General features: G+C 56.8%; 1 protein-coding gene across 3 annotated transcripts; it reads left to right on the top strand.

Annotated features, from left to right (window-relative positions):
- The first annotated feature begins 4,804 nt into the window (after positions 1-4,804).
- Positions 4,805-16,893, top strand: ARID5A (AT-rich interaction domain 5A). 3 transcript variants are annotated; one of them, XM_032843814.1, is made up of 7 exons: positions 4,805-4,907; positions 12,092-12,207; positions 13,694-13,832; positions 14,187-14,239; positions 14,750-14,847; positions 15,106-15,265; positions 15,597-16,893. In XM_032843814.1, the coding sequence occupies exons 1-7, from the start codon at positions 4,904-4,906 to the stop codon at positions 16,833-16,835; spliced, it is 1,809 nt and encodes a 602-aa protein (XP_032699705.1). In that variant the 5' UTR covers positions 4,805-4,903; the 3' UTR covers positions 16,836-16,893. The 3 variants fall into 3 exon arrangements, with proteins under 3 accessions (XP_032699705.1, XP_032699703.1, XP_032699704.1); XM_032843812.1 differs by lacking the exons at positions 13,694-13,832; positions 14,187-14,239 and having other exon boundaries at positions 4,812-4,907; XM_032843813.1 differs by lacking the exons at positions 4,805-4,907; positions 13,694-13,832 and having other exon boundaries at positions 12,094-12,207.
- The last annotated feature ends 1,457 nt before the right edge of the window (positions 16,894-18,350 follow it).

Here is an 18,350-nt window from a genome sequence, read left to right as displayed (position 1 = left end):
GAACCTGTCTATGATAAGGAACCCTACAGCAGAAACCCCTGTTGTGCGGTGATTGGGAAAGTCGCTTAACCTGTACATGCTTTGGTTTACTCCTCTGTCAAATGGGAGACAGTCATACAACACAGGGTTGAAGGGACAGTGGGATTTTATTTTTAAGAGGTTGCACAGGCCCCACTTTTCAAGAAGTCTGTCCTGTGCTTATGTATTGACCTCCAGTCTACTTACCACTTTGTATTACAAAGTGACACAGAGAACCAGGCTTTAGTTATTTCGTCCCTGGGGCTTAATAGGGTCCTGGCACACAGTCGGCTTTTCCTTACTCCTTACTGTTTGCTGACGAGCCTCTGAACTTATCCAGCATGAACTCTCTGCTCTTTAACGCCCTCGGCTGTAATATGGAGATAAATACAGTGTCCACATCACAGGGAAAATGACATCATGGAGGTAAGATGTTTGGCATAACATCTCATAAACACTAGTCTAAAGCATTGCCCCCTCCTAGTGCCAGGCTGTGGCTCAGAAGCTGTGTGAAGAAGGGATGGCTAATTCCCCGCAGCCTGTGAGGTTGACAAGGGTACATCTTCTGATCCAAAGGATCAGGGCTTTGTTCTGCTTGTGGTTATGGCCTCAGTGTCTAGCCCAGTGCTGGTTAGGAGTCCGACCAACTGTTGGATGAATGAGTAAATCAAAGACTACCACCGGTTTCCACAGGAGGAAGCTAAGCCTCCAACAGGTCAAGTGACTTGCCCAAGGCCACATAAAGGCTGTCTATGGAGGTATCCAAACCCCCATTTTTTCTCTTTGTCATTCCCCTCCCTTCCAACACAAGGGAATCGGCTTTCACCCTTCAGGCTCAGGAAGGGCAGGCGGAATCTCAGGTTTCCACCCTGTGAGGCCCTTGGTGGGGTGGAGGAGCTCCCAGTCCAGGCCTGGCCCCACAAAGAAAGTTGTTCCCGATTCAGCTGAAGGACAGGGCTAAGGGGTGGGGGTGTAGTGGGGAGTCAGAGGGAACAAGCAGCTGGATGTGCACATGGCTCCCTGGGTGGACAGAGCTGGGGAAGCTGGTTTTCACGTGCCCTGGGGGAAAGTGGCCAAAACTCTTCCGGCTGGAAGTTGGGCCCTTGGCGATCTCAATCTTGGCTCGATCCCTGTCCCAGCACCACACCTCCTCACTCCCTCACCCCCAGCAGGTCCCCAAAGGCTGAAAGCTATTCTTGGCTTTTTCTAAAAGAGGCATTTGAAGGCATGAGCCAATTTTTTCCATTCCTGAGCTTGGGTATCATCTATTTTGGGCGTTTGTTGTTTTCCATGAGTTGCAATGCCACTGTGAAGCCGGCCTTTCCTGGACAGCTAGCACGAGGGAGCAAGGCAGGAGCAAGGCGGGGCCAGCAGTTAAAAATACTGTTAAAAATACTTCCCGCTTCATTTCTTCTTTGAAAACAAAGCCCTGGGGGCCTTTTGCAACTGCTGAGCCTGGGAACAGAGCTTCCCAGGGCAAGAACTGGCAGTGCGTTGTTTTCTGAGTGAGCTGTACGGGTTCATGTGGGTCCCAGAAGAAGCAACACTGGCGTGCTGTGTGACCTTGTGCAACGCACTTAACATCTCTGGGCCTGGTGGCTGCCTCTCTAAAATGAGGCCAGGAGGACAGATCTTGAATGGGCCCTCCAGCTTGGAGAGCTCCAGGATGAGAAGAACCTCCACGGCCAGGTTTTCTTCCAAGAACCGGGCCAGCAAAGGGTCCTGGGAGTTAGGAGTTAGGAGAAGGCAGCTTTTAGCTTTAGCTCAGTCTCTGGGAACATTTTGTGGGCTTTGGGCCCTGAAAGTGTTCTAAGGTGGTCCTGAATGTTCTCAGAGGACTCATGTAATCGAAAAAAAGATTAAACGCCATCAAAGAGGGAGTTAAATAAAGACACTGTGGTAGATTCACACCAAAGCATGCAGCCCAGGAGTTAGGAGACAGGCAGATCTGTGTTCTGACATGGAGAGATCTCCGAAGTCTATTGTTGGATAAAAAAGCAAGACTGGAACAGTTAGAGTTGTATCATCTGTTTAAAAACACCCATAAAACAAAGCTAAATATTTTTCTACATCGTGGATACATATATTTATGAAAATGCATAGGGAAGGTTCTGGAAGATTTTACCCAATTTGATAGTCCTTATCTCTGGGGCCAGGAGGGAAATGATTTTTGGAGTGGTGTCAGAGAGGAGCGATTTCTTTGTAATGTTTTGCAGGAAGAATGCATTTATTAGTGGGTTTATTTGTTTGCTTGTGTGTTTTTGACGCACAGAGAGACATCAAGAAATTGAGGAGCTAGGTGACTTCTCTCAGGTTGTCCTGGGCTGGGAGCCTATCGTCAGAGCGTGCAGGGGGATGGGGGCTGTGGGTGGAACATGGAGGTGTGTGACATAGAGGCTTGAGCAATAGAAGTGTTTATGCTTTTAGGGAGGCAAATGGAGATGTTGTTCCGCTGCAAGATTTATTGGCCATTGTAAATTACATTCTATAGCAAACAGTTGCCTCGGGAGGCAATTAAATTTAGATCATATTGTTCTCAGGTTGGCAGAGGCAGGTGTTGACTTGCTGAGGCTTTGCACAACAGCCACTGTCTGTAAGAGTGTGGTCGGCTGCCTGGATGGCAGAATAACCGTATTCCTTGGTGGGATGAGCTGCTGATTTGTAAAGTAGTGAGTTTCTTGTCAGAGGGGGGTCTCCAATACAGGAGGGAGGATTTGCCTATGACTGTGACCCTGAGGGGAGCAGCCAGGTCTCTATCCCAAACCTTAGGCAATCAATCCTTATGGAATGGGTGAAAGTGGGACTAAACGGGCCATTCAGCTTCCTGATGGCACTGTACTGCCTTGTCAGCCACCCCACCACAGCCTCAGCTATCCTGGAGCGTTTGGAAACGGGGAAGTGGAGCACACTAGCACAGTCACCCTGATAACAGTTGTCCCGGGTAGTCACTAAATATTGTCGATGATGCATTTGTTCCTAAATCTACGGGCACTGGCTCTTACAAACCACCCCACTATGAGGGAGATAAGAGAGCTTACAGTGTTGTCAGCTCTCAGATGACAGAGATCTTCCATCCCAGGGTCTAACCAACTTGCCACCCTGGTCCATTTGTTTAGGATGACAGGTAGGCAGGAATGGGTACAAAAAAGTTTGGTGTGCCTGGGTCATGAAGGTTGCTCAGCCACCTGAATTTTGAGTCTGCACCTCACTCCTGGATTCCAGGACTCAGTTCAAGCTCCTTGTGGACGTCTTACTGGCCCATCACTTCCTCACTAGCGCTATGTCTTCCCTTTATGCTCTCTCCTCCTCAGGCTGTAGTCCCTGACTCTGTTAATGGTGCTCCCAAGGAATGGCTAAGGGAGATGATTAAGGAGGTCTTTCTGGAGCCCCAGGGCCTGGATTTAGCTCAGGCTCTGCCACTTACCACTTGTATCACTTGAGCCAACTAACCTCCAAGAGCCTCAGTTTTATCCTACAAAATGGGGACAGTGATGGCGGGAAATACCGAGAGTTGTTGTATTAGAACTAATCAACAAAAAATATGGTGAGTGCCAACTATGAGTTAGCAACAGGGTTCAAGTCCTAGCTAGTCAAATGTTGAGAACACAGCCTCTTTTTTCTTCAAATTGTGGTAAAATATACATAACATAAAATTTACCATTGTAATCATTTTTAAGTGTACATTTCAGTGGCATTAAGTACATTCAGGCCACCATCCATTGCTACTTTTTCACCTTGTAAAACTGAAACTCTGTATTTATTAAACAACTCCCCATTCCTCTCCCACCCACCGCCCCCGCAGCCCTAGGCAACCACCGTTCTACTATGTGTCTCTATGAATTGTTCTCTAAGTGCCTCACCTAAGTGGACTATAACAGCATCGTTCCTTTTGTGTCTGGCTTATTTCACTGAGCATAATGTCATCGAGGTTCATCCATGTAGCATGTGTCAGAATTTGCTTCCTTTTCAAGACTGAATGATACTCCATTAATGGACATAACACACTTCATCCATTCATCTGTTCACGTCCATGGTTGTTCCCACCTTTTGGCTGTTGTGAATGATGCTGTGAGATCTTGGGCTCTCCAAGGCGAGCCTCAATTTAGCGTGGCTAACTAACTCCTCCCTTTGGTGGAAACTGCCGCAGCAGGCTTAGCAGCTCCTTGGGTGCCCACCTCACCCTTGCCTCACCCTCTGCTCCCCAAGCAGGGGTCATGCCCCCTCATTGGAATGCTTTGTAGCTGCCAGTCTCTGTCCTTGCGACATCTATGGACATTGGCCACAGTGGGCAGGCTTCCAGCCCCAGGTGTTTCTGGGACCCCACAGAACTTTGACCAAAGGACTCCATAGTTTGGGCTAGCCTTGTTTAGTTAACACCAACCACCTCTACTTCCATGTTGGTCAGGGTGGGAGTTGGAAAATACCCATGACCCAGTTCAACTCAAAGTCAGAAGCACTTTGCTCACCCCACTCAGCCCCAGTGCCCTATTGAAGAGCAAGGAGGAATTTTCCAAGACTAGTTTTGCCCCTTAAGGCACAGGCAGCAGTGATTCCGGGGTGTCCTGCCTCAGGCCCTGTAGCCAAAGAGCCTCTTTCAGATACCTGGGTCTCTGAGCCTGGGGAGACGGAAAGCGCACTACAACTCCCAGAGGCCCCCGGGCTCGGGGGCGGCCCCCGCCCCCTCGCGGAAAAATTGGGCCCACCAACCGGAGCCCTGAGTGAGGCGGGGGCGGTGCCCGGGCGGGGCGGGGCGGGGTGGGGCGGGACTGGGCCGCGGGGAGGCGGCAGGCTTGCGGCGCCGCGGGCCAGTTGCGCGGAGAGCGCGGGGTCGGAGAGCCGGTCGTGCCGGGGCCCTCGGGCGGGCGCCGACGGACCTCGCCGGGCCATGGGTAAGCGGCTCCGTGGCCTGTCCTGGGACGGGGCTGGCGGCCCCGTGGAGGGGGGCGAGATTGCCCTGCCAGATCCCCTTCAGGCCCTCGTGGCCGTCGGGGCCGCTAGAAGGGGCGAAGCGGGACTGGCGTGGGGGTGGGTGGGAAGTGGACTCCCAGTCCAGGGCGCCGGCGACCTAACTCGGCCTGGGGCGCCAGCGCCCTCCGCCCTGCTCAGGAGAGGGTGAGGCTGGGTGTCGGCGCACACTCTTCGAAAAAAGGAAAGACAAAAAGTTTTGGCGGCCAGGGGCTTCCCGGACGTTTATCTCGAAACTCTTTTCGTCGTCTTTTGGCTGAAATTTACCAAGTCCTGTACGGTTCTGTCATCCCACTTCCTGCTGTGGTTTCAATCTCGAGCTGGTCTCAGCTAATTTGTTGTGACAGGCTGTCCGCAGCAGTTTCTCTGCCTCCCAGCCCCCATTTGCCCCCCCCCCCCCCCGCCCCGTCACATCCCCGCGGTTCTCAGAACTCGCCGGCGCGGCCGAGAAGAGGCACCGGGGTCCCAGGGCGCGCGCTGGGCGCTTTCCACTGCGGCCGCCGTTTCCTGAAAGTGACTCTGCGCGGGTTTTGAAGAACTTGCTCAATGCACTTTGAAGAATCAACTGTTCCTCTTTCAGTAGAGGGGTGTTCTGATCCCTCGGCGGTTACCGGCTTCCCGCCCCCTACCCTTTCTCTTTCTCTTTTCTCTTCCCTTTTCTCTTTTCCTCTCCATTCTCTCTTATTCTTGTCCCTGTCCATCTTCTTCTGCCCGCCGGCAGTAGCTTCCCTCTTTGCTGTTGTCTTCTTTCTTGCGTTTTTCTTCTCTTTCCTCCGGTCTCCAGATGGGACAGGGTGGCAGCCCCGGGAGCGATGGGGGCTGAGAGTTGAAGCTCAGGCTGCGAACGTGCGAGGAGAGATGTTTGGCTTCGCGCTCTGGCGGAGCTGCGGAGTGGCCGCATCTCGGTCCCTCCCACAGAGTGTCCCGGGGGCGCCTTCAAACGGGGTTCAAGTCCCCCCAGCCCCGGTGACGTTGAGCGGGGGCGGGTGGTGGAGCCTTCCAGGCGCCGGACTGCGAGGGCTCATGGTGCAGGTCTGGGGTCACTGCGCTGGCCAGGCCCAGCGGCCCTTTGTTTGCCCGGTGGTTAGCCAGCTGGGAGGAGTGTGCGGGGCCGAGGGGAGGCCAACAGGTGCTTCTCGCCCCCTCCGAAGGACCACTTTTGGGGGCGTCAGCATCTCTGCGCCCAGATGCCTGCCGGGGCAAAGGAGGAATGGGAGATAGTGGCTAGAGAGTTTGCCGCACTCCCCACCCTGCCCCACCGAGTTCCAGACTCCACTGGAACCCTGGGCACCCACCTGGGGCTAGAACTCTGGAGTGGCAGAGGAGAGGTAGAAAGGACCTCAGAAGATCAGGCCCTCTTTCTTTGACATCCAGTCAGAAAAACTGAGGCTTAGAGTGAGGTCTGGAGAGGCAGTCCTCCAACACCTCTCCCCTCCCTCTTGCCTTCCTGTTACATGGTGGTAAACTGACCAAGTACTGCCCACACCCCCTGTTAGGCCCCTGGGGTCTCTGAGTGGGGGGTGGGGGGTGGAAAAGCAATAGGCCATGGAGTGCCCCAGGCAGGAGTTAGGCAGCCTTCCTCCCATCCTGGCCATGTCTCTACTCTTGGGCCATGTCTCGGACAAGTCATAGAGTCTGGTTTCTCCATAGGTGGAATGGGAACACGAAATATAGTTCATGGGGACATAGGAAACCATCCTTAGGAGGAACTGTTACTATTATCAGCTACCTCCCAGGCCTGGAGAGGCACGACAGTGAGGAGTCAGCCTAGTCCCGAATAGGGTCTTTAAGGACATACCAGAGCTGGCAAAAGGGGGACAGGCATCCCAGTGGGGTTAGGAGTTGGTAGTCTTATATTTGGAGCCCTCGTGTCCCCTGCCTTTCTATATGTTTCTCTCAAGACTGTCATCTTGGCTCCTCTGCTCTCAAACCCTGTTTCCCCCAGGCCCTGGCTGAGACACTGAGGCAGAGCCGGGCAGAAGCTGTACTCTGTGCCTTCAGGGTTCCTGTGTCCAGCTCAGCTATCCTCAGTGCTGGCTGGAGCACAGCCCTTGGCAGTTCCTCCCTCCCCACACTGCCCACTGGTGAGAGCTCCGCACCGAGACTCCGCCAGGCAGCCGGCTTCTGGGCCACGGAGTGGACGGGCTGCCTCAAAGGCCGTCTTTGTTTTAGCTCCAGCTCAAACTAAGAGAAACTTAAGCCAACAACCTCGGGTGAGGTGGGGCGGTTTCTGCTGGTTGTTATTGAGACTCCTGTTACCATTATTGTTGTAATTGACGCAGTGCTCCCAGTGGGTGACTTTTCATGAAAGGAAGTGTTGCTTCCTTCCCATTACACCAAGGGTGAATGGGGCGGGGCAGGGCAGGCAGAGAGAGAGAGAAGAGAGAGGAGAGAGAGAGAGAGGAGATAGAGAGAGAGATATGGAGGGGGAAGAGGGAAGTGGGGGAGTATAAGAGAGAGGAGATATAGGTGGTAGGTGGTGGGGTCTGGCACTAGGTCTCTGAGACTGTATGGCCTTGAACTAGTCATAGCCCAAGCCCCTCTCTGCACCAGGAGCATCTGAGATCAAGTAGCTCATACTGCACCCCTGCGGCTGTTTATGGAGCACCTGCTCCCGGCCCCACAGTGCTCTGGACAGTGACACACAGAGGGGAGTGAGCAGGACACCCAGACCTCCGATCTCCCCGTGGGGGGTGTGTACACACAGTGGGGAGGTCTGTGTACACAAGCACACGCTTGGCTGTTGTTTGTGTGGGAAGCCTTGTTTCTCACTTTGTTCTGCTTAGAACATCAGATGCTTGGGGGTCTGGCACACCCACGGTGCGGAAGGGGAAGCGGCAGCCCTGAAGTAGAGGCTGACTTGGTGGGAGGAGCTCCTCTCCGGAGTCAGAGACCCTTCCCCGTGCTTCTGTCCTGCTCCTGCCTGATTTTAGCTTGTCAGTAGAGGCAGACTCTTTTCAGCAGATTAACAGGAGTGATGAGATGGGAGATTGGGGACCCCCTGCTTCTGTTAAAAACCCTAGATCGCAGGGTTCGGAGCCCTGGGACAGATTGCTCTGGTTCTGAATCCCAGCTTTGTTACTAGGAAGCTGCATGACCTCAGGCGAGTTATTGAACCTCTGGGATCCTTGTGTGTTGTATCTGTAAAAAGGGGGAGATAGTATCCATTGGGTGTCTAGAGTCAGTGAAGCAATGTCCCAAAATGCCAGTCCAGGGCCCACCAGGAGCACTGGTTGGAGTTGGTGGAGTGTATATAGTGCGGAGAGAGAAGTAGGGAATCGCTCAAGAACAAGCAGCCTTCAGGAAGCAGCCTCCTTGGACTTAGTGACTTAAACCAACCTCTTCACTGCTGTGACTTTCGGACCTGGGGGTTTTAGTATATGTGTTGCTGAAGCGAGCACTCAGACCTGGGGGTTAAGCTTGACTTCAACACAGGCCATGGAGTTAAACAGAAATCAGGTTCGCAGTGCCAGAAGGGCCTTGGGCAATCGCCCTGCCCAGCACTCGGCCACCCCTACTCACTGCCCAGTGAGGCACTGGGTCACCAGGGGCCAGGGGCTCCTATCCTGGCCCAACCAGCAGCCCCTGTCCTCTTTCCAGCAGTGACAGGAGGGAATAGTGGTGGCTGTAGAGCGAAGTTCTACTGTAGGTTACCAAAGCTTTTCTCACACTATTATCTAGCTGCCCAAAACCTGAGGAATAAGCTTAATGGGAAACACAGGACCTTTAAGCTGGAATATCTGAGGACAGCAGGGGGAAGCCTGAATCTGGGAGACCTGCGGTCCTGAAGATGCTGCATTGGAAAGGTGTTACTGCTCTTCAAAGTGATTGCTAAATTTAAATGCAATTCAACCAAAACCCCAGTGGCTTGTTTTCTTTTTTAAAGGAATGTGATAAAACTATCCTGAAGTTCAGAAAAAAATGATTTAAAAAGACTAATGATGGGGGACTTGCCCTCTGGATAGTAAGCTGTTTTACAATTAAAACAGTGTGCACCAGTGCCGGCATGCCACAGTAAATGAAATAGAACAGAAAAGTCCAGAAACAGTTTCAGATGTGTTCCTTCTCAGCCTTTAGGTTACGGGGAGAGTAGCATTTCAGATCGCTGGGGGAAGGGCATCACTACGTCTGTATTGGGACCACCTAACCATTGCGGGGAAATAGGATTAGATCCCGATCTCACACCTTATAGGTCCCAGATGTGTTCAAAGGAAACATGAGATAATAATCACCATTATTGTCATTATTGCTTCCTGGGTGGAAAAAGCCATGTCTGAATGACAGTTCTTTGGCAAGCAGAGGTTTTCTTCTCGCAGAGTGGATCCACCTCCCCTTTACAATGGGGCATCTGAGGCTTTGTGGTGAGAGAGGGACAGGAACTCAGTGGCCCCTGGCAGCAGCAGTCATTCAGGAGCAAGTGGGACTGTCCTGCCTCTGCAGGCTGGATGTGGCTGGGAACCTAGGATTTCTGGTACCCAAGCCCCTTCCTTCCCCTGCAGAGCCTGGAGAGCAGCCCAGCCCTGTGTCAGCTGCACTGGATGGTGGGGGAGCTGGGAGCCTGGCAGGTAGACGGGGGACCAGTCTGTCACTTGTGGCAGGGGTCTCAGACTTAGTTTTCCTAGCAGACCCCTTTTCCAAATGAAGATTAGCAGGAACCCTGGTCTACACATGACTGGGGAAAGGAGGGTGTAGGGGAGCCAGGCACAGGACAGATGGCTTCCCAGAGAAAGAGGGGGCTCTCCCTCAGCTAAGGCTAGGCAGGTAGAGGCCCAGAAGGCCCTGCCAGGACAGAGAGCATTGCTAGCTAGCCTGGTTGGGAGAAAAGGGAGGCTGAGTTCATTTGGGGACTCAGCTGGACACAAAGATAAAGAGAGCATTTCCCTTTGTGGCTCTAGGCAAGAGCTCTGGTCCTTTCCTGTCTGGGGTTAAACAGCTCAGATTGGTGACCTCCTTTCCAGGTAACCCGAGTGCCTGACTCCAGGAGGTTTCCCTCAGTGTGGCCCAGCCAGAGCTCACCAACTCTGGAACCAGGCAGAAGGGACAGAGGTCCTCGGGCCCCGTGGCTCTCAAACTGGCTCACCCTTTGAGATCCTCAGGGAGCCTTAAACTCTGATGCTCCTCACAGAACCTTAAATCAGACTGGGGCGGGGGAGTAGGGGAACACAGTCATCAGAGTCTCAAAGCGCTCCCTCCTGATTCTAACGGGCCCTGGTCCTATCACCTTCGTCTTCGGAGGTCGAGGGCAGCGACTTGCCAGGGGCCCGGAGCAAGTGTGCAGGCAGGCTCCAGTGAGAAGCCGCAGTAACACCACAGGGAGGGACTCAGGATGGAGAGAGTCCTTTGATGCCGAGAAGCTGGACCAGCGGGAAAGAAGGCAGAGAGGGTGTGAAAACAGGCAGAGGGGGCAGGGGGAGCAAGAAGAAGAGCTGGTGGAAGCGGGTCCGCCACTGACGCGGGAGACTTCACCAATTGGAGGACAGTGAGCAAAGGACTCAAGGTCGTTCTCTCCCATTTCACAGAAGGGAAGACTGAGGCACAGAGTCACCCAAGAACGCAGTAGGAAAGGGATCAGCCTGCTGGGCGGGGGTGGGGGGGTTCAGTTGTTAACACCCTGTTGTTTTGGGATATTGATCATGCCTCGATTGATCAGAAGCCAGCCTGAGAGGAAGGCCGATTGTCTTTCTTTGTGACAAGCCTTGGCGTGGGTTTCTCCCCCAGGCTTATTTGGACTCTTCATCAAGGCTCCACAGATCCTGGTGGTAGCGACAGCAGCCACAGTGGCGGCCAGGCCACTTGGGTTGGTGCTCAGAGAGACCTCGTTTTGAGCCCGGGTCTCCTCGGGAGACAGGCGACTTGGCCTCTCTGGCTTCAGAAGAAGAAAACATACGTGCGGAGCCAGGGACCCACACGGCATGAGTGAAGTGTCACCCGCCAGTTCTGGCCACGTGGGTCACACGGGTCTGGGTTTATTGTTAGGAGACTCTCTCTCTAGGACCAGAGGGGACTGTCACAGGTGCCCAGCAGGAGGGATTTCCCGAGTGGGAGCAAACCCAGAGAATGGGATAGCTCACAGTAGGCTAACAAAAAGGAAAGGCGAGTTAGAAGGAAAGAAAGGGTGATCTAACGACCTGGGCTCCTGAGCGCAGGTGCCCTGCGACCTGTCAGCGGGCCCGAGGCCGGTTCCAGCATTCCAGGGGTTTCTGGAAGTTTCTGCAGCTATCAGCTCATGGCTGCCCTTAGTAAAATCCAGCCCCACCCCGGTGCAGGTTGTTGTGAGACTCGGGCCTGCTCCCTGAAACCTGGCACCCAAACTGTGCGGGGTACGGGGGGGGGCGGGCGCTCACTGAACCTTCAGAAAGCCCGACGGGTGGTGGGCAGTGGGTCCCGGTGGCTGCAAATCGCCACAAGGGTCACGAGAAGCAGGAGCGCCGTGCTTGGCTGGGGGCTGAGGAAGGCCGCCCAGAGGAAGTGGCTTGTCGGGTGAGACCTGGAGGGTTACCAGACCCTTGCAGGTGAGAGGAGCAAGTTTCCTAATTAGGGGCACTTAGGACTCTGCAGGTGTGCGCGAAAAGGTCCGATGTTTCATAAACAGAAGCCTCTAGTCTTCTGATTCCTCCTGGAGGATCCAGCACCCACCGTGGTGCTTCTGGACTCCCAAATGTGGGTGCCTCAGCAACTTCCCAGCTCGCCCACGGGGCTGTGGAAACTCCGCCTGAGTGTGGGGTGGCTTTTGAGACAGGATTTCCCTGAGCGCCGCAGCCCCAACCTTACCCTCCTCTGACTTGCCTCCGGGGTGGTTTAGGTGGTCTTTTCTTCAAAGATATGAGGGGCTGGCTGGAACAGAGGAGGGAACAGCAGCAGGCGTGGGGCCCAGTTGGGGGTAAGCCAAGCAGCGTGGGCCGCCAGGGTGACCCCACAGGCACGTGCGGAGAGCCCGCCTGCGTGCAGTCAGGGCCCAGGGGGCAGAGGACACACGGCTTCCCACCTGCCGGGCTCAGTGGGGGTGGGAGGACCTGCCGTCTCTCCTGGAGGACCGCTCCTCACTGCCTGCTCTTCAGTCTGTGCCTCAAGTGCTCTCTCCCCCTCCCCTCTGCTTCTCTCCTTGCAGCACCTCCTGTCAAAGGGAAGAAGAAACAGTCAGAGGAGGGTGAATCCCTTGACCCATCTGTGTCCCCTCAACCCTGTGGTGAGCAGAGCAGGAGCCAGAGCCCCGTCCATCTGGAGGTGAGTTGGGGGGTGACCCCTGGGGAACCTCTTCCCTGCCCTCTCCCTCCGCTGTGCACAGCCTCCCAGGTGAACCTGGGGACTCCCCAGGCTCTCAGGAGGGTGTATTCCCAACCCTCCAGCCGGCAGAGCCAGGAGCGGGGCCCGGCCCTGCGGTTTCCAGCCTCCATCAGGCGCTGTGGGAGCTGGGAGCCAGGGACACAGGACGCGCCCGTCACCCGTGGCAGGGGTTTCAGACTTAAAGTTGTCCTAGCAGAACCCTCTTAGCAAGTGATTTGCCCAGAACCCTGATGAGTAAAGCAGATAAAAGCACAGTTTTAGGACAGACCACACGTACACCCATGCCTCCCTCCAAGTTCACAGCGTGGATATCAAAGTCACTCAGTGAGACCACTGAGGCTGTTTTGGTGAGTGTGGTCTGAGAGGAAGCCACGGGGGACGTTGTGGAGCGCTGGCCTCAGCACCCACTCCTTCCGGCCTCTTGCTCTGGTGGCACAGTCTGGAGTGAAATCCCGATCCATGCGGAAGAGTAGTTGGAAACGTTAACGGCTCTTAACAGCTTGCATGGAAGAGTGGGTTCACGGGAAGAGCGGCCGCAAGAGGGCCTTCCTTCTGAGGCCTGCACCAGACCAGCTCTCGGGATCCCCAGTACGTTACAGTTTCTTAGGTGACGCGTGAGTTCGTGATCCATTTATCAGAGGTCAGAAACACTGCCGTGGTGCTTGAGCATCTTGGGAACGCACAGCTCTCTGGACTGTTTCCCGCCCAGATGATTTACCTGCTTCTGGTGTTTGGGGCATCCCCATCCAGGACCTGGGAGCTGTCTGTTCTCCAAGCCCCGAGCCCCAGCCCAACCGTACCCTTCTGCCCTGAGCCACCAACAAATGAAAAGCCTCAGCAGAAATTGTCCCTCTGGAAGCAGAAACCGACAGTCTGGTGCACCTGACAGAGGGCTGTCAGGAACCCAGGACAGGGCTTCGCCAGCAGACCGGCGGCTCAGAGAGGCAGGCCGCCACGGCAAAGGCTCGGTGGACACAGGACCCTGCAGTGCCAGAAAACACCAGGCACTTCATTCCTTTGGCTTTGACCACAGAGGTCCCCAGGAGCCTGCCACCAGGAGCTCACAGTCTGGTAGAGGAGCCGAGATGCAGACAGAACAAATCTAGAGCACGACAGAAAAGTGGTCTGTGCCTAGAGAGCCTGGAGAAGCTGCAGGGCTGCTCCTCTGGCCGTCTCTGGAGCCCCGCCCCTGTGGACTGTGACCCGGGGTCCTGGGCACTAACAGCTGACAGACGCACCTTTCTGATGCCAGAAACAGACGCTCTAGCCCAGAGCTGTGAGCTGGGCACCTGGGGGCCTGCTTCCTCCTGCAGGAGCCTGGGGTTGGGGGCCACACCACTCCTTCCTCCCCAGCAGCTGGTGGTTCCGCCTATCCCCAGCCACCCACCAACTGGGGGCTCATCCCAATGCCTCCTGTTCTTTCCAGGACTCCCCCGAGGCAGGCGGGGAGCGGGAGGAGGACCAGGAGCGGGAGGAGGAGCAGGCCTTCCTGGTCAGCCTCTACAAGTTCATGAAGGAGCGACACACGCCCATCGAGAGGGTGCCCCATCTCGGCTTCAAGCAGAGTGCGTCCCTGGGGTGCAGGCAGGGAGGGGGAGCCCGGTAGGGGATCCCATCCAGGCAGGGTGTCGGGCAGGCACCCCCACTCTGGGCAGCCCCGGGTGATGCCAGCCCACAGGGGTTGCACACAGAAAGGGCGCCCCCCTCCAGGAGCAGGGCTGCAGTGGGTGGGGCCAGATTTCTGTCCTCACCGGCCACCGGGCCCCCAGCACTCAGGGCCTGGCCCAGCCATCCATTGCATTGACCCTGTCTGGGTGTGTGCTGGTTTTGTGCCCACCTGACAGGCCCAGGGGAATGGGCCGCTGGCTACCCCTTCCTCCCATGGAGACTGACAGGGCCCTGCCCTCTCTCTTCTCCAGTTAACCTGTGGAAAATCTACAAAGCAGTGGAGAAGCTGGGGGCCTATGAGATGGTAAGGAGGGTACCTCTGAGTCCTCAGCATGTGGCATCCTGCACCCTGTCCCCCCGGACCCTTTGGGGACCTGAGGAGGAAGAGCCTGGTCTGGGGACAGAGCTGTCCTCATGGCCAGATAGGAGGAAGAGGCAGGGCCCCAAACCCTGCCCCTTCCGCAGCTGTCCCGCATGCTGTGGGGAAGAGGGCCTGCCTTGTCCTGGTACTTTGCTGCTCAAAGCAAGTTTTCCTGTCTTCCCATCTGTTCTGTCTTCTTCATGCAACCTCCCACCCGCACCCCACCCCCAGTGCCGGGAAAGTTGCTTGGCTGGCAGTCAGGTAGCGGGCCCTAGGGGGGAGAACTGGCTAGCGGCCAGGGGAGCCCCACTGCCCCATTGCCGCTGCTGGAGAAGCAGCTGCAAAACTGCAGTCCTTGCCCCCATCCCTGCCAAGCGGGGGTCTGGAGCTGCCAGGACGCCCCACTGCCAGGGGAGTGTGTGCCGGTCGTGGCCTCACGTGGTGCCCTTGCAGGTGACGGGCCGCCGCCTCTGGAAGAACGTGTACGACGAGCTGGGGGGCAGCCCGGGCAGCACGAGCGCGGCCACGTGCACACGCCGCCACTACGAGAGGTACGGCTGGCTGGAGACCCCGGCGGTGACCTTGGCTGGCACCATGGAGCGGGGCACAGCTGCAGCAGGGCGAGGAGTGGGGTGTGGTGTGGACACACCACGGACCGCCAGAGCAGTGTGCACTGTGCTCATCCCAGCCCAGATGAGGAAGACCATGGGCCCCAGGGGTTGACGGTGCGGGGAGGCCAGGGGGCCTAGACAGTGGGGGCAGTGTGGCATGGGCCGGCCTCCTGGTGGACACGCTGTCCTCCTCCTCAGGCTGGTGCTTCCATATGTGCGGCATCTGAAGGGGGAGGACGACAAGCCGCTGCCCCCTTCCAAGCCCAGGAAGCAGTACAAGATGGCCAAGGAGCCCCGGGGCGATGACGGGGCCCCTGAGAAGCTGAAGAAGGCCAAGGAGGAGAAACGGTTGGACCAGGTAAGCTCTGAGCCTGCCTCGGGCCTCACCATCCCTGCCCACATCATGGCTGCAGAGCTCCCTGCCCAGGAAACCCAGAACCTGCTCTGAAGGCAGATCTGTGGGGGATCATGTCTGGTCTGAACTCCAGTCTGCACCTCAGTCACCAGGCCCTGTGTCCTGATACCAGGCTGTGTCTGTTCAGAGGACAGAATACCTTTGGGAAACTTCTCACAAAGGTGCTGGAAGGGTGAACAGAGGCTCTTGGGTATGCCCCTAGCTGCCACGAGGTCCCCAGGTCACGATATTTGCCTCACACCTAACCCCGAGACATGGCCTTTTCTCCTTCTAGATGGTGCCCGGAAAGACAAAAACCGATGCCGTCCCTGACCTGGCACAGCTTCCCAGCCAGGAACCCCCCAGGGAGGGCCCAGAACAGCCAGGCCCGGCCCTGGGGCCCTCTTTACCGTTCACTGGTGCCAGCGGCTGCCCTGAGGCCTACAAGCGGCTCCTGTCCAGCTTCTACTGCAAAGGAACACATGGCATCATGTCACCACTGGCCAAAAAGAAACTCCTGGCCCAGGTGAGCAAGGCAGAGGCCTTGCAGTGCCAGGAGGAGGGCTGTCGCCATGGGGCCGGCAGCCCTAACAGGGACCCCCAGGCCTCCGCAGCTGTTCTCTTCTCGGAAAGTCCACAGCACCCAGGAAAGCCAGCTGAGAACTCCAGGCACCGGCTGAGCCCTCAGGAGGGATTACAGGCCCCTGGTGGCAACCTTAGGGAGGAGGCTCCGGCAGGTCCCCACCTGCCAGCCCCCATCTTCACTGGCTGTTTCCATGCCTACCCCACTGAGGTGCTGAAGCCTGTCAGCCAGCACCCTCGGGACTTCTTCCCCAGTTTTAAAGATGGGGTCCTCTTGGGGCCTCCTCGGAAAGAGGAGGGCCTGGCGGTCAAGGAGTCCCAGCTGGTATGGGGCGGGGATGCCAACCGCCCATCTGCATTCCAGAAAGGCAGCTCTAGGAAGGGCAGCCCCTACCCCAAGCCCAAAGCCTGCTGGGTGTCCCCCATGGCTAAGGTACCTGCTGAGAGCCCTGCTCCCCTCTCTGCCTTCCCTAGCAGCCCAGGCCTGAGCAACAAGCGTAGCCTGGAAGAAGAGGGGTTTTCCCCTGGTGGCAAAAAACTGCGGGCCGTGTCTCCCTTTCTTAAGGAGATGGATGCCAAGGAGTGTGGGGCCAAATCCGTGGGGTCTGGCTTGGCCGTATCCTGCCTGCTGGGCCCCACGCTGGGGCCTGCCCTTCCCGAGGCCTATAGGGGCAGCATGCTGCGTTGCCCGCTGAACTTTGCCGGCACCCCGGACCACTTAAAGGGCCAGGCCACACTCCCCTTCAGCCCCTTGGTCATCCCTGCCTTCCCGGCCCACTTCCTGGCCACGACAGCGCCCTCACCCATGGCCACGGGTCTGATGCACTTTCCCCCAGCATCCTTCGACAGCGCCTTCCGCCACAGACTTTGCCCGGCCTCGTCTGCATGGCACGTGCCTCCTGCCACAACCTACGCGGCACCCCACTTCTTCCATCTCAACACCAAGCTTTAGGTCGGAGGCCGCAGTGCTGCACTGTGCTGTGCAGGGTCTGAAAGGGCCTGAGCCAGGGAGCCTAGTCCCCAGGAGAGCTGGGCTGGAGCCTAGTCCCCGGGAGAGCTGGGCTGTGCCCAACGCAGGAATGCACCCTAGGGAGCCCGGTACCAAAGGGAGGCCGTGGGAAACCCGGGTTTGTCTCAAGGAAGCAGCCCGAGCGTGGGGCCCCGGTGGTTGGACGGGACTTGGGAGAAGACGGTGCCCAGCTGGCCGCTCCCGGCGAGGTTCCCAGAGTGGAAGCCAGGAAGGTGCTGCAGGGCTGAGGAGGGGGGAGCAGCTTGAGGTATCCAGGCTGCCATGGAAAAGCCAATAAAAGACCAGCGTGAATCTACCCAGTCCGAGGTGTGCGTGGTGCCACCCTTCCCAGGGGCAGGGGGGCTGGGGCGTGCTCATGGCTGGGGGAGCCGAGAGAGAGACCTACTAGCATCCACTCGGGTCTGAAATGCTCCCACCCGCACTGAAGAGCGGGACCCAAAGCAGAACTCAGCCTCCTGTTCGCACTTCAGCCGGTGGTGACGTTTGTCCTGTGCCTTCTATCCGCTTTCCCAGGAGTCTCCGGACAGCCGCCTGTTATCTGTCTCATTGTATAGGTGGGGATCTAAGTTCGGAGAGGGCTGGCCTCTTGCCTCATTCCTTCAGCAGGGAAGCGACAGAGCAGAGTTAGGCGCTTGGGTGTGACTCCACTATTCAGAGCTAAGCCACAGGACCCCGAACAGAACAGCAGGATGAGTCCCACAGCTGTTAGTCCCCCTGGGGGCCAAGGGTATAAGCGGGGAACCTGAATTGGTCTTGGTGATGGACTCACAGGGCTTGCCAGATCCTCCCAAAGCCCCCATCCCACTCCCCATCTCCTGCTGCACAGGGATGGACCAGGAGGTTCCCGATATGGGGGGTGGGTGGTGGGAGGGGGCGGGCAGGCACCCAGAGGGAAAGGGGAGTAAAGTGGCCAGGCTCTCAGGTTCTCAGCCACGGTTGCTCTGGGGGTTCAAACCCTGAAGCCTAATACCCTCCTTCCTAAAGGCTGTGTGTGGGGACCAGTGGGCCCTCCCATCTGTCTCAGTAGGAGGGAGGGTGGGAGGTCCCCTTTCCAAGGCTTTCCTCCCCTCCCCAGGCTGCCTGTTCTCAGAAGCCAGGGACAGCAGCCTGCCGAGCTTCACACATGTTACTGCAAAGGCAGTACTGGTCTTGGACCCAGTGGCAGGGGGGTAGGAGTAGGTGTGGGGTCAGGCCCTCAGCCGACAGCCTCAGACTGGTCAACGGTGGCCTCTGACATCCACCTTTGGAACTTGCCTTCCTTCTGGGATACTCAGGGACGCAGGCCATGGGAGGGGCAATCTATGTGATGAGACCCCCGGCACCCCTGCCCTGCACACTCAGTTAACAGAGGAGTAGGCTGAGGCCAGGGATGGGCTCTGTTTGCCCAGTGCCACCACTGAGTAGGACAGAACCTGGCCCAGGGCACACACAACATAC

The sequence above is a fragment of the Lontra canadensis genome, unplaced genomic scaffold, assembly GCF_010015895.1.
Source record: "Lontra canadensis isolate GAN:19392208 unplaced genomic scaffold, GSC_riverotter_1.0 scaffold144, whole genome shotgun sequence".
NCBI classification, from domain to species: domain Eukaryota; kingdom Metazoa; phylum Chordata; class Mammalia; order Carnivora; family Mustelidae; genus Lontra; species Lontra canadensis.
Note: the sequence above shows the minus strand (reverse complement) of the source record. Positions and strands in the feature narration are given on the sequence as shown.